This window comes from Trachurus japonicus, chromosome 19 (genome assembly GCF_045865225.1).
Source record: "Trachurus japonicus isolate A0001 chromosome 19, Traja_1.0".
Taxonomy (NCBI): Eukaryota; Metazoa; Chordata; class Actinopteri; order Carangiformes; family Carangidae; genus Trachurus; species Trachurus japonicus.
In genome coordinates, this window is record NC_140925.1 from 6,014,549 (window position 1) to 6,026,780 (window position 12,232).

At 42.0% G+C, this 12,232-nt stretch overlaps 1 protein-coding gene across 1 annotated transcript in view; it reads right to left on the reverse strand.

Annotated features, from left to right (window-relative positions):
- LOC146967243 (vesicle-fusing ATPase-like) overlaps positions 1-12,232 on the reverse strand; it is a 28,014-nt gene that overhangs the window by 14,199 nt on the left and 1,583 nt on the right. Inside the window, exons 2-12 of the mRNA XM_085762551.1 lie at positions 11,283-11,368; positions 11,010-11,106; positions 10,174-10,213; positions 7,323-7,489; positions 7,073-7,180; positions 6,780-6,855; positions 5,489-5,644; positions 2,756-2,955; positions 1,217-1,382; positions 998-1,072; positions 156-343 (exon numbers count right to left, since the gene is read on the reverse strand). Coding sequence (XP_085618677.1) covers positions 156-343; positions 998-1,072; positions 1,217-1,382; positions 2,756-2,955; positions 5,489-5,644; positions 6,780-6,855; positions 7,073-7,180; positions 7,323-7,489; positions 10,174-10,213; positions 11,010-11,106; positions 11,283-11,368 — 1,359 coding nt within the window. The remainder of the gene's footprint in view (positions 1-155; positions 344-997; positions 1,073-1,216; positions 1,383-2,755; positions 2,956-5,488; positions 5,645-6,779; positions 6,856-7,072; positions 7,181-7,322; positions 7,490-10,173; positions 10,214-11,009; positions 11,107-11,282; positions 11,369-12,232) is intronic.

Consider the following 12,232-nt stretch of genomic DNA (forward strand, 5'->3'; position numbering starts at 1 on the left):
TTTGTCCAAAACAAGCTGTGAAGAAGACGACGATGACGACGGCTGAGAGGTGAATGACTAATCAATAATAAAAAACCCAAACTCATGCAATTCCTCCCCTCGGAGAATCAACATGAGTCATAATTATAACCCCCCAAAAAATAGACGAGTCTGACCTTAATGTGTCTGTTCATGGCGGTGGACTGGGCAGCCCTGACTAAACCCTCCAGCTCGGCGCCGCTGTAGTTCTTCGTCTCCACCGCCAGCTCCTTGATGTCCACGTCGCCGGAGAGCAGTTCGTGCTGACGCATCTTCGCTGTGTGGATGGTGAGGATCTGAATGCGACCTTTCTCATCCGGTAACCCTGAGAGCAGAGAGGGGGAAAATACAGGATTTAATACTCTACTTTTTTTATGTTTCCAGCTCAAATTTATTGCATACACTGAAAAAACTCTTCTTTCCAAGAATATTTGTCTTATTTCTTGTCAAAATGTCTCATTTCTAGTCTAAACTAATCTCTTTCCACTTAAAATAAGACTCAACAAGACTCTAAATTAACTTGTTTTTAGATAATTTTCACTTGTTTCAATCTAATTTTCACTTAATAAGTAGAAAGATCTGCCAGTGATAGCAAGTTTTTTGTGCTTGTAATAAGAAAGAAAAACTTGCTCCACTATCAGATTATTCTATTTCAAGTGAAAATATGCTTGAAAAAAGTAAAAAAGGCATCTAAAAACAAGTTACTTTTTAATGTGATGAGTCTTATTTTAAGTATAATGAGATTTGTTTTGACTAGAAATTTCATTTTGACTAAAAATAAGACAAATATTCTTGGTAAGATTTTGATATTAGCAGTGTACAGTAGCTTAATCATATTTTGAAATGCATAAAGGAGAATATAATGCTTTTATTTTGTCGGTCTGGATTCTGATTTTGTGACAATATATTATTAATAAACAAAATGAAAAAAAAGAAGAAGCAAATTTCACAGTAGTTAAATGCACTCTTCTGTTCTCACCAATCTCCATCTTCACCTCCAGTCTTCCCGGCCTCAACAAGGCCTCGTCTATCAGGTCTGGCCTGTTGGTCATACCTGAGGGGGGGACAGATGGACAGATAGAGGGAAGGATGGAGAGCAGAAGGGGGGAAAGAAAAGATGAGCAAGAGATGAGATAAAGTGCAGATGTTCAGGGATGACATGACAGACAGTGTGTGTGTGTGTGTGTAGGCTGAGCACCTATGACCAGGATGTTGTTGAGCTGCTCCACTCCATCGATCTTAGACAGCAGCTGGTTGACCACGGTGTCGTGGACTCCCGTGCTGCCGGCCATGCTACCACGCTGTTTACAGATCGCGTCGATCTCGTCGAAGATGATGATGTGAAGGCCGCTGTTGGCACCGAGCTGTTGAACAGAGGGAGAGAGGAGGATAAAGCAGTTAGGTATTTTTCTCTTACAAGATGCAGGAATAGGATCAGTTTGTTGATTTGTGACTGTGGGTGTACAAGTTATTTAGGTAAAAGCATAAATTTATGTGAAACCTTTCACATCCAGAATATATTAATGGATCAGTTTAAGGACTTTTCTATCCCTTAAATCTTCCTGGGTTTAGTTTAAAGCTAGATAACAGTTCAAAACCTGCAGAAATCCTGGTTTTCACCTTCTTGTTTTGACATGTTTAGCTATCGTATGGAATAAAATGCACAACAGCATTTCTGAGACTCTCCTAACAGAAGCTGTATTTGCATTTTCTTACATTTTAATGATGCTGTTTAGTTCCTGGGGGCATGAGATGTAAAAATGTTATGATATATGAGACAGTGACAGGAAAAGTTTAAGGATGAAATACTGTATGTATATATTTTTTTTCAGAGAGTGGAGGGGGGGGAGAAAATATCCCATCGCCACGGTTTCTGTAAGAAATTCAAATCAAACCGATGTTGTCATCGGTTGTTTTTCTGTGTGAAAACCGAAGAGACGCTGCCAACAACGTTTTCTCTCTCTTTCCCGCTGACACCAGGATCGGTATCGACCCTCTGCAGAGAGACAGATGGAAAAAGTGAGAGAGAGCGGCGGCAGAGTGGGGGGTCATCGCTCCATCTACAGACCTGTCAGTCTCAGACGTAGCATTTAAAGCAGGTGTGGAGCTGTCCTTATTGCACACTGGACAGAGAGTGTGTGTGTGAGTGTGTGTAGGGAGGTCTAATAGGAGGTCAAAGACAACCCAGCCCCTCATTAGGTGGTGAAGAGTGAGGTTTCGACGCCAGCGACTCGCCGTCCAAACCGACCGTCGCCTCCACCTCCAACGTTCACCCACAGAAAACACATGAGAACTTTATCAAAGGTATTACAGCTATGTCTGGCTAAAGGGCAGATCTCTCCACTCCTGCAGAAATTAGTTTTTTTTTTCCCCCTCCTTTGTTTACATAGAAGATGTGCTTATCTGTGTTTCGTGTGGATGACGGGTGAACGCTGATCTCCAGAAAAAACACGCTCAGTACGACTTTATCTCGTGTGCAGATGATAAATTCAGCTCCACGTTAAGTTGTAGCACCACCACCACAGGTGATGCATCTGGAAGTTGTAATAAAACAGACTCATTTGTCAACACCAGCGTTTGTGTGCGTGTGTGGGATTTCCATCTCTCTCCGCTCTGCCTTGGTATTTTGACTGCGTCTCAGTTGTAACATGTTCCTGTCACGATGATGCAGTTTTAAAACTATTACAACAAAAACAGGAGAGAAAAAAAACACAACAACACTGCTCAGCTCACTCACCCTCTTCTGCTCGTCCTCTGCGTCTGCAAACAGTTTCCTGATGTTGGCCTCGGACTCCCCGACGTACTTGTTGAGGATCTCGGGGCCGTTGACGATCTTGGGCTCCCGGGCTTTCAGCATCTTGCCGATCTGTCGAGCCATCAGGGTTTTGCCGCAGCCTGGGGGTCCGTACAGCAGGATCCCCTTCACGTGCTTACAGCCTGCAGACACACACACGACGAGCAGGGACAGAGCAGGAGCTGGTGTTAAACCGAGTGCAGGCTGATTTATTTTATTAACAACAAAAAGCAATGCATGTTTTCTACTGGTTATAAAGACTTTAAATCTGTGAAGTGAAGGGTTAACGTCAGGGTATTTAATCACCTTTTCCATTGGATTACTTATTTTTTCTGGGTCAATATTCTTTTCCTCTTGTTATTGAAATCCAAGGAATTGTTGCATGCAACCAATAACTGGCTGATTCATGAGCCTGTCACTTTAATTAAGTATGCCTTCTTCTTCATAATGATAATATCATAATATTTTGTCTCAAAATATGTGTCTTTGACCTTTGGTAATCAGTCTGATGAAGAGCAGAGATGGACTCAGGTCTCTGGTTAGATGACAAACCTGGAGACAACGTCAGGGTGCAGTGATTACCAGTATTTTCAGTGTGATCATTATAATTTAAAGAGGAACTACGCAGGATTTTTATCTTAACTATGCTGCACTTTTTACTTTAATTAAACAGCTTTGGAGTCATTGTGATGGTTAAATCAATGACTGGTAACTCGTTCCAGGGAGAATGGAGGCTCTCTGCCTTCCACCTAGCGTCTTTGGGCTGAAAACCAACCATGTAAGATCAGAGCCTCCGACCCGGTGTCCAAGCTCTCGTCCCTGCGGCACCGCCACACAAACGTAACATGCCACGTAACCCGTAATCTCTTGTTTATGACAGATAAGACTACACAAATATACACATGGTAACATTGTATATGATATGCATAACGTTATGTACCGCTCTATTGATTGATTTCTTGTGAATCAATGCAAATGGCCGAGAGGAGGGTTAGCAAAGCGACCAGACTTGCATAGTTCCTCTTTATTAATTCAGTTTAAGACAGTCAGTCCAGCTGCTGACTTCTAACAGCTCACGTCACAGCGCTTGTGATTTCCTGCGTTTTTATTCCTTCTCCATAAGGATCAAGTGTGAGGAGACGGTGGTTTACAGGTTTACAGTACGGGGACTCTTTTAATGGACCTTTTGCACCTGCTTAATGACATTTAGCCCAGACTAATTGAGAGGCCCCCAAGATAACCATCTGAGCTGCCATTTGGGCTCCGCTGAAGGAAAAGCAGCCGGGATGACAGGTGGGGGGGCGGATGGGGGGTGATGTGTTTGTGTTGGGGTTTGGGAGAGAAAAGCACTGAAGCTCCTTTCTGTCTGTCTGCTTCACCTCTGCGGAGGCAAAGGGCAGACAAGGTGAAACTTTCAAGAAACTTTTTTAGCCACACACACATATTCACAGACACACACACCACCTCTCTGTCAGCACCTGTGCTCCCTGCTCCCCACGCCTGCCAATTACAGCTTTACCTTTAGCTGGATCCTCTATCAGGGCATGCCATCTCATTACAGCCGCCAGCTGGCCACAGCCAAAGGCCAACTCCTGCACACAACCACCCCGGCGAAAAGGTCAGCTCACACTCTGCTGCTGCTGGACGCTGCCACAGAGCCAAACGCTGAGCGCCGAGCACTGTGTGGCTATAGAGCGTCTGTGTGCGCCAAAATTTAAAAATAACGTGTGTGTTTGCAGGGCTCAGATGTTGTTACAACAGGTTTTCACAAGACTTCTGACTTCTAGGACTGAGGGAGCAGGGATTAGGAGGACTGAGGTGGTTTTCTGCACATGTGTGTGTGTGAGCAGAGGTTTTGGTGTATGAGTCACAAAGCAGACAACCTGATGGCTCTCATTATGATGAACTGCTGCCCTTTGAAAAGTGAATCATCATCGTAATCTGACAGCTGTCAGAGATCTATTAATGAGTGTGTGTGTGTGTGTGTGTGTGTGTGTGTGTGTGTGTGTGTGTGTGTGTGCAGGGATCACCAACGGGGGATGACAGAGCTTTTAGTCACGGTCGGGGCTCTGCGCTGGAACCACCACCTTGAGCTTTGAGTTTTTGCTGATTCAGGCAATAAGACGTTTCTCAAAAGGAATTACTGGAGTTTTGTTTGTCATAATGTTGATTTAAGCGTTCGACATCGGCTGAGGAGAAACTAAAAACAGTGATTATCTCTGGCAGGTATCACTAATCTGTTCAACCTGAGGGAAACTGTGCGTTACCAGATCTTAAGACACTCGGCGGCTCATTTCAGCTGCTATCGTTTAGCAGGTTGAAGGGAAACGTCCTCACACGACTTCTTTAAATTCCTCTTAACAAAAGGTTGAACTGTTAACGGGGGAACTGCCTCATTCTTGTGGTTCGGTGGTTAAGGGATTTCCCAAGGTGGCAATCGGGAAGACAGAGGCAGCAACTTGTTGAGTGTGTGATTGTTAAAGGTTAAAATTCCACGCACACCTGAGCAGGACTTTCAGTAAAGTCACCGACGAACATGTGAAAATGAAAATGTCTGACTCCTCACTGTGCAGACAGACAGACAGACAGACAGCAGAAGAACAAGCACAAACAAATGAATAAGTGATGGTGGGTGAGACAAGAGGGAAAAGGAGGGAGGAAGGGGGGGGGGCTCACCCATCTGTTCGACTATGTCTGGAGGGAAAACTCGGGAGGCGAAGGCTCGACGGAAGATGTCAGAGAACTCCTTGTCAAGGCCGCCAATACCCATCTTCTCAAAATTCCAGTCTGGGCTGATGATGGACTGGTGAGACCCTCGGGTCTTGGCTTTCCCTGGGGGGGACGGAGGGGGGAGGTGGAGGTGAGGATAAGACAAATTAAACACATCACCTGAAAGCTGAAAAAAAAAACGAGTTCACTTCCCACTGTCTGCTTTTCCCTTTATGTCTAATTATTAGAAGCATCAAATGTTATGGGAGGATTCTGCTTTTTTATATATTCATTTATTTATAATGTCTATTTGAAACGTAATAATAAGTTTAATTTGTAAGCTCCTGTGTTGAGTTAAAAGCAAACAGGGAAACTGCCCTTTAAACAAGATGTTCATGATATTATGTTGTTCTAATGATATTTATAATAATATAACAGATAACAGATCATACTGTATTTAACCTTTAACTTGATAGCAGGTGGCCCCTGGTGCAGCTGCTATCAAAATGTAAGAGTTAGCAACATGTGTTGAGTGCGCCCCCTTGTGGATTTATAGAGAATCGTCTGTCGGAGAGTAATGCAGAAACATGTCTCTCTTTATCAGGTGTGTAGTTATATAACGAGCCATTTTAACATTTAAAAGCCAGACTGGATAAGTGTTGCAGATATCTGTAATTCAGTTCTGCTGACTTGTCATAATTCCAGTTCAAGATATCTTTAATTCACCTCAATTAAAGATATCTACATGTCCCTTTTCAGATATCTTAAATTAAGTTTTGACTAGGCGAAATGACGTTGTAGATATCTCAAACTAGAATTAGGAATAGTCATAATTAAGTTACAGATATCCGTAATTCACATAGCGGATATCTGCAAATGAATTGTAGACATCTGTAATGACAAACCCCATACACATGAATGGCAACAGTGATGTTATTTGTGCTAGGAAGAACGTAGCTGCGGATATCTGAAATGTTCTTTTTGACTAGACAACACTGAATTACAGATATCTTGAATGAAAAATCCAACTATTCAAAATGTAATTACGACTAGCCAGAAAGACGTTGTTGATATCTACAACATTTTAATTCCGGATAGTCAAACTTAGCTTTTAAATGTTAAATCCGTTCGCCATAGTGTAGTGGCTTCAGCAGCTCACTGCAGTGTATTTAACAACTTTATATAACATTTTTTTAAAAATATGAAATCAAAATCAGTTGAGTTATGAACTGCGTTATGATGGAGAAGTGACACTCACCGACCAGGGTTATGGATGAGCTCTCTGACTTTTCAAATATCACCTGACTGTTTCCATGCAACAAGCCGATCTCAATCTGAGGACAGACAAACAGAGGAGTTGATGGTTTAGGTCAAGGTTCAATAAGCAGTTGTGTTAAGTCGAGGGTCTTTGCATGTTTATACATGTACTGTACGTGTCACTGTACTTCAACAACACGGAGCAGGTTTTAATAATAATAATGATTGTGTCTGTTAATATTAACAGCTTCTGTGTTTTATATAAAAGTCGGAGACTGAGCATTCTCCAGATACCTTCTGTTTTTTTCCAGAGGTGCTTTCTCCTCTCAGGATGCTAGGGTCCATGCCATCCATGTTTTTAACCACCACGCTGAACAGTTTGTCACTGAAACTCAACACCAGCTGGAGAGAAGAGGGAGGAGAAAGGGGGACAAAAAACATTTTAGTTTGTCAATAAAAACTGATTTAACACAAATTAAATCAAACACGTCAACTGAAAATAAACCTGAAGTTTAGTTTAAGTTTAGTTAAAGTCTCTACACACCTGCTGGCCGACGGTAAAGGCCTGTTCGGCGAAGAACTGGGTGAATTCGATGGCCATCTTGTCGGAGTCGTAGGGGTTGCTGTCCACGCTCTTCTTCTGCAGGAAGTCGACCTCCACTGTCATGCTGCTTATGTACTGTTTGGACTTGTCGAACTGGTAGCTCGTTACTGGAAAAGAGGGAAAGAGGATGACAGGTTTCCACCTTGTGTGAGTCTGGGTCAAAGATTCAGATTCACGATTGGTCTTTCAGCCAGTTTGGTGACGAGCAGGAAGCTGCAATGTGGACTCATCAGAGTTGTATCTCTTTGAAACCAAAACACTGAGGAGGGTGCTGTTAAATGCTTCATAGTTGGACCATTTTCAGTGAACAATAACAGAAACATCTTCACTATACGGAGCTGTAACCTCATTGTGCACCATAATTAACAACTGCAATGCTACGTATACAGTATTCACACAAATCAGCTGCAATATCAATTATGGTCTGAGATATGGAGATATGGAGTCTGAGCTCTTTTCAAGTACATCGTAATTGGTGACCAAATCAATAAATGCCTTGTTAGCAGGTTGTTAGAATCAAACAGTGACTCTGTTATTTGTCCTTTGCTGTGAGAAATAAGAAAAATTGGATACGATCTGTTTACTATTCAAATTGTCTGCACGTCTTCAAACTGCTGCATCGTTGAAATGAGATAAAGTGTAAAAACTGTGCTGATATTTTCCCCTGATGTCTGGTAATTAAAGCAGATATCAGTGGAATGTTTTTGTTAATATAAGTCCTAAATAGTCCTATTTTCCGTCAGCAATCACTTACATGAAGTATTTCAGCCTAAACACGAGTCTCTCCGTCACTCTGCTCTGCTGTAACCCGAGGAGAAAATTTTCCTTGTGGGATACAAGTGTTATCCAATGAGGGGAGAGAACGGCATGAAGGGCTGTGTGTGCAGCCAAGGGATGCGCGTGAATGTGGTGACGTAGCACGAGGACCAATTGATGCCTGACAAGGGCGGGGGCTGCTAACTCATGGTGCGTTCAAGGAAACTCGTACTTTGTGTTTTTCCTTCCTGTGAAGTCATACCAGTTCGATCTGGTACGAGTTCACGGGTCGGAAGTTACGAGTGGCCGTTATAGGGAACTTTCACAGACAACAGGACGGTAAAAACACGAGCTACGGGTTACCTGGAACGCTACCAAGTCGTAGTTGTGACTTGAAGCTGTAACTTACGGTTTCAAAAGCCTGCCTTGAACACAGCATTAGCCGAAACGGCCGTACCGCTGTTATCTGCTTTAAGAAAATTACACCTGCAATACTGCAGCATGAATCATATCAGTTACCAGGAGACACTGCCAAAGCTTCCCTTTTCTATTACTATTCATTATACGTCTTCAACAGACACACACACACAGACAGACAGGACAGTAAGATCACACCTTTGATCAAATTATAAAAAGAGACAAGACTTTGCTGCTTTTTTTTTTCCGTCTTCAAGACGATGTTGACAATGATTAAGGTATCATGAGATTAGATTTTCATTCCTTCTTTTCTCTCCTGATACGCAGACAGTTTGATAATAGAGCCCATCTTTTTTTTGGGGGGGGGGGGCAGCACCGTGGCCTAAGGGAGCTGAGCGAAACTTTTTTTTTTTTTTTTTAATCAAAGAACAGGACTTCAGTTTCTCTGGATGCTGGCCAGCTCCTGAGACAGATGTGCAGTGACACCCTCTCCACCATATTGTTAAGACTGTCTCTCTCTCTGCCGGGTAAATCACCTTCCCTCCACCTCTCGTGACACCTCAACAATAGTTAAACCCCCTAACCCCTGCGTATAATTAGTAATCTGCAGGATGTGACTATCAGAAGCCCGCACACTGACTCTGATGTGTTTTTTTTTTTCCCGGCAGAGACAAAGACTGCAGCTTTGAAAGTCTGTCACATCTAAGTTGCATGAATCCCTCAAAGTCTGGAGGCTGAGTTTGATGTCGGAGGCTCTTATGTTTCTACTGTGGAGAGGTGTCGTTGCCTCAAAAGGCGGTGGGTGTTAAGAGAGACAGGCTGTCAAGCACCGCTAATCAATGGATGACAAATTAATGGCAGCCGTCACAAAAGGATGAATGGACGACGTCCTTGAACAATTTAGACCTCCGTGCAGCTTGTGGATGCACGCGATGCCACGGCAACAACGTGCATTCACTTTTCATTTCAAGTCAAAACCATCATGCTCTCAGTCAGATATACTGTATGTGTGTGTGTGTGTTTACACTGCTGCTCCCCACCCTATCTCTCTACACTGACTCTGCCTTTGATAATGACCATTAGTAATAATAGTTACACAATGTGGACGAGCAGGAAGTGACTTTTGTTTACCCTCATTCAGATCGAGACAGAGAGAGAGAAAGGACTCTGAAAAACTACAATCATCCAGCGGATGTGTTATTAGCTTGCCGACATAATTAGAGCCTACATGAGGTTTCTGTTGTACATGTAGCCTCAACTTTCTCCTGTAATAACATGCAATTAAAGAAAATAATATTTATAATTTAACGTATTGTTTCTACATATTTGTTGTCCTATCACAGTTTTGTGTATTTTGTAATCTGGATCACAAATACAAAGAATTAGTGGTCTGAATGAGGTTTGAGTTGGAGTTTCCTAGACTGGATAATTGTGTCTTATATTAAATCTACAGTATAACCTGTGAGACAAGAGGCAGGGCTGCAAAAGTCCCGTAATTTAACAATGAAGCTTTTTGACATATAGAGGAATATGAGATAAATCAGGCTTTGGGATTAATTGGGAATCACAAAAGAACCTAGAAAATCAACAGTTTCACACTAATGAATATGAAACTTACCTTCCACCTCTTGTCCAATCGACAGCCCTGCCCATTTTCTCTGTAAAGAAACAACTGATTTAGCTTCATGTCTCATCATTTCCTTTGTATTAGGACACATTACTGTATTAGTAACACAATAATTAATCATTAGTTTATGACAGTCTCCTTGAGGACAGAGCTATCAGACAAACGACAACTACACTTCCTGTGTAACTTGGTCTTATTTCACCACACTGTTCTCCACTGTTGAGATACGTTAACACTCCTCATTTCTGTCAAATATATAGTCAGTCAGTTTTACTAAATGAACCCTGGGGGTGAAATAAGGCCGTGTTGAGGAAGTTTCATTAGTACCTGTGTGCTGCCGCTGCTGCCAAGTTTTACAGACGGAGGGAGAGCAGGCGAGGTGAAAGAGGAAAAAAGCAGTGACAGAAAGATTGAGACACACAAAGAGAGTTGACGCAAAGAACCCACACACAAGCATGCAAGAAAGCTTTAGAGAGTATCAGCTCACGTTGTGCCAGCAAGGTTAAAGACGACAAATAATATTTGCAGGCAAAAAAAAGAGAAAAAAAATATCACATGAGCTTTGTAAAGAAAAACTTTGCATATTACTAATTAGTTCTATTCTATTATTAAGAAAGAAAACTGTAACATTCACATTTTTATTCCTTGACACTGGGAAAAAATATACAAGGTGTAAAATGTTTCATCCATCCAGGATGCGATTTGAACACTGGCTGGACTTTAACATACAAATATTTTACTATTTTTCTAACATTTTCATTCAGTCTTCCTCTCAAAATATTGTTAATGACCTCTGCAGGAAATATTGTTAATGACCTCTGCCTTACCTGTGGCAGACTGAAGGCGATGGTGCCACTAGTGACGCTCTTATGTGTCTTCAAGGTGAACACGAACTTGTGGGTTAAATTGCGAACAGTCACATGCCTGCGTGGAGAACACAGAGTGGATTAAGTCAGGTAATTAAAAATGTGTTTGAATGAGAAATCATATTTTTCAACATCACCCAAAATTTAAATGCAGACATCAGAATAATACTTTGGTATTTTACTCCAGCGTGAGGCTGAGTAACAGTTACATATATCAGATAAAACCCAACTCACAGTCCGAGCTGCTGATCCTTATCGCTGATGACGGCGCAGTTGGTCAACGACAGTTCGTCTGTCGGGCATCGCGCCGTTTGCATCACCTGCAAACAGAACAGAGGGGAAGATGCAAACAGGGAATCCACAGAGGAAGTAATGCCAACAGAACAACAGCAACAGTTAATCAATTCATAATCACTTCAAAAACATTTTCCAATCAATCGACAAATTGTCACAGCTCTAATTTGAGCTTTTAAAAAAACTACAAAAAATAAAAATATATTTGCTTTCACTATTTCCTGTCAACTTCTATGTGTTGTAGATGAGCACAGAAAACGATCTCCTTGTGCATCAGCTGAGAAACTATAAAAAGCTGTCATTATGGACAGTTATGGATAATAATTCACAGTGTTTACAGTCCACATGGAGGCGATCTCCACACTGTTGTACAGCTGCAGACAAAGGCAGACTGCGCGCCGGGTCAGCACTCTTGAGGCTTCGCTCCCACTCCCACAAAACCAAACCACCATTACATACAAGTTGCTATGGAGATCTCTTGACACTGATAAAGCCTCCCTAGACCTCTGTAATACTTTCCACCAGCAGCAGCAGCAATCTTCCCACAGGGTCCGACCATTTAAATCTGACTCTGTGTTTAAATGTCAAGAGTGTGTATTAAGTGTAAATCCACAAGAAGTATTTAGCTTTTATTTGCACTTTCAAAGGTCAGTGCCCATTCAGAAAAGGTTTCTCTCTTTTTCTATCTTCCTTCTTTTCTTTCTCTTCACTCTTTGCGCCTCATTTCCAGATGTTCTGGATCTGGACCTTCATCCCCCTGAAGCCTGAGGCAACTATGTGATGTGTTATACAATTTGACTTGAAACTAGTCATATTTTTGACCTCTTTAAGCCAATTGGCTATTATTATGATTACAAAAAAGTCATGTTGTGCAGCCAAGCGCAACTTAA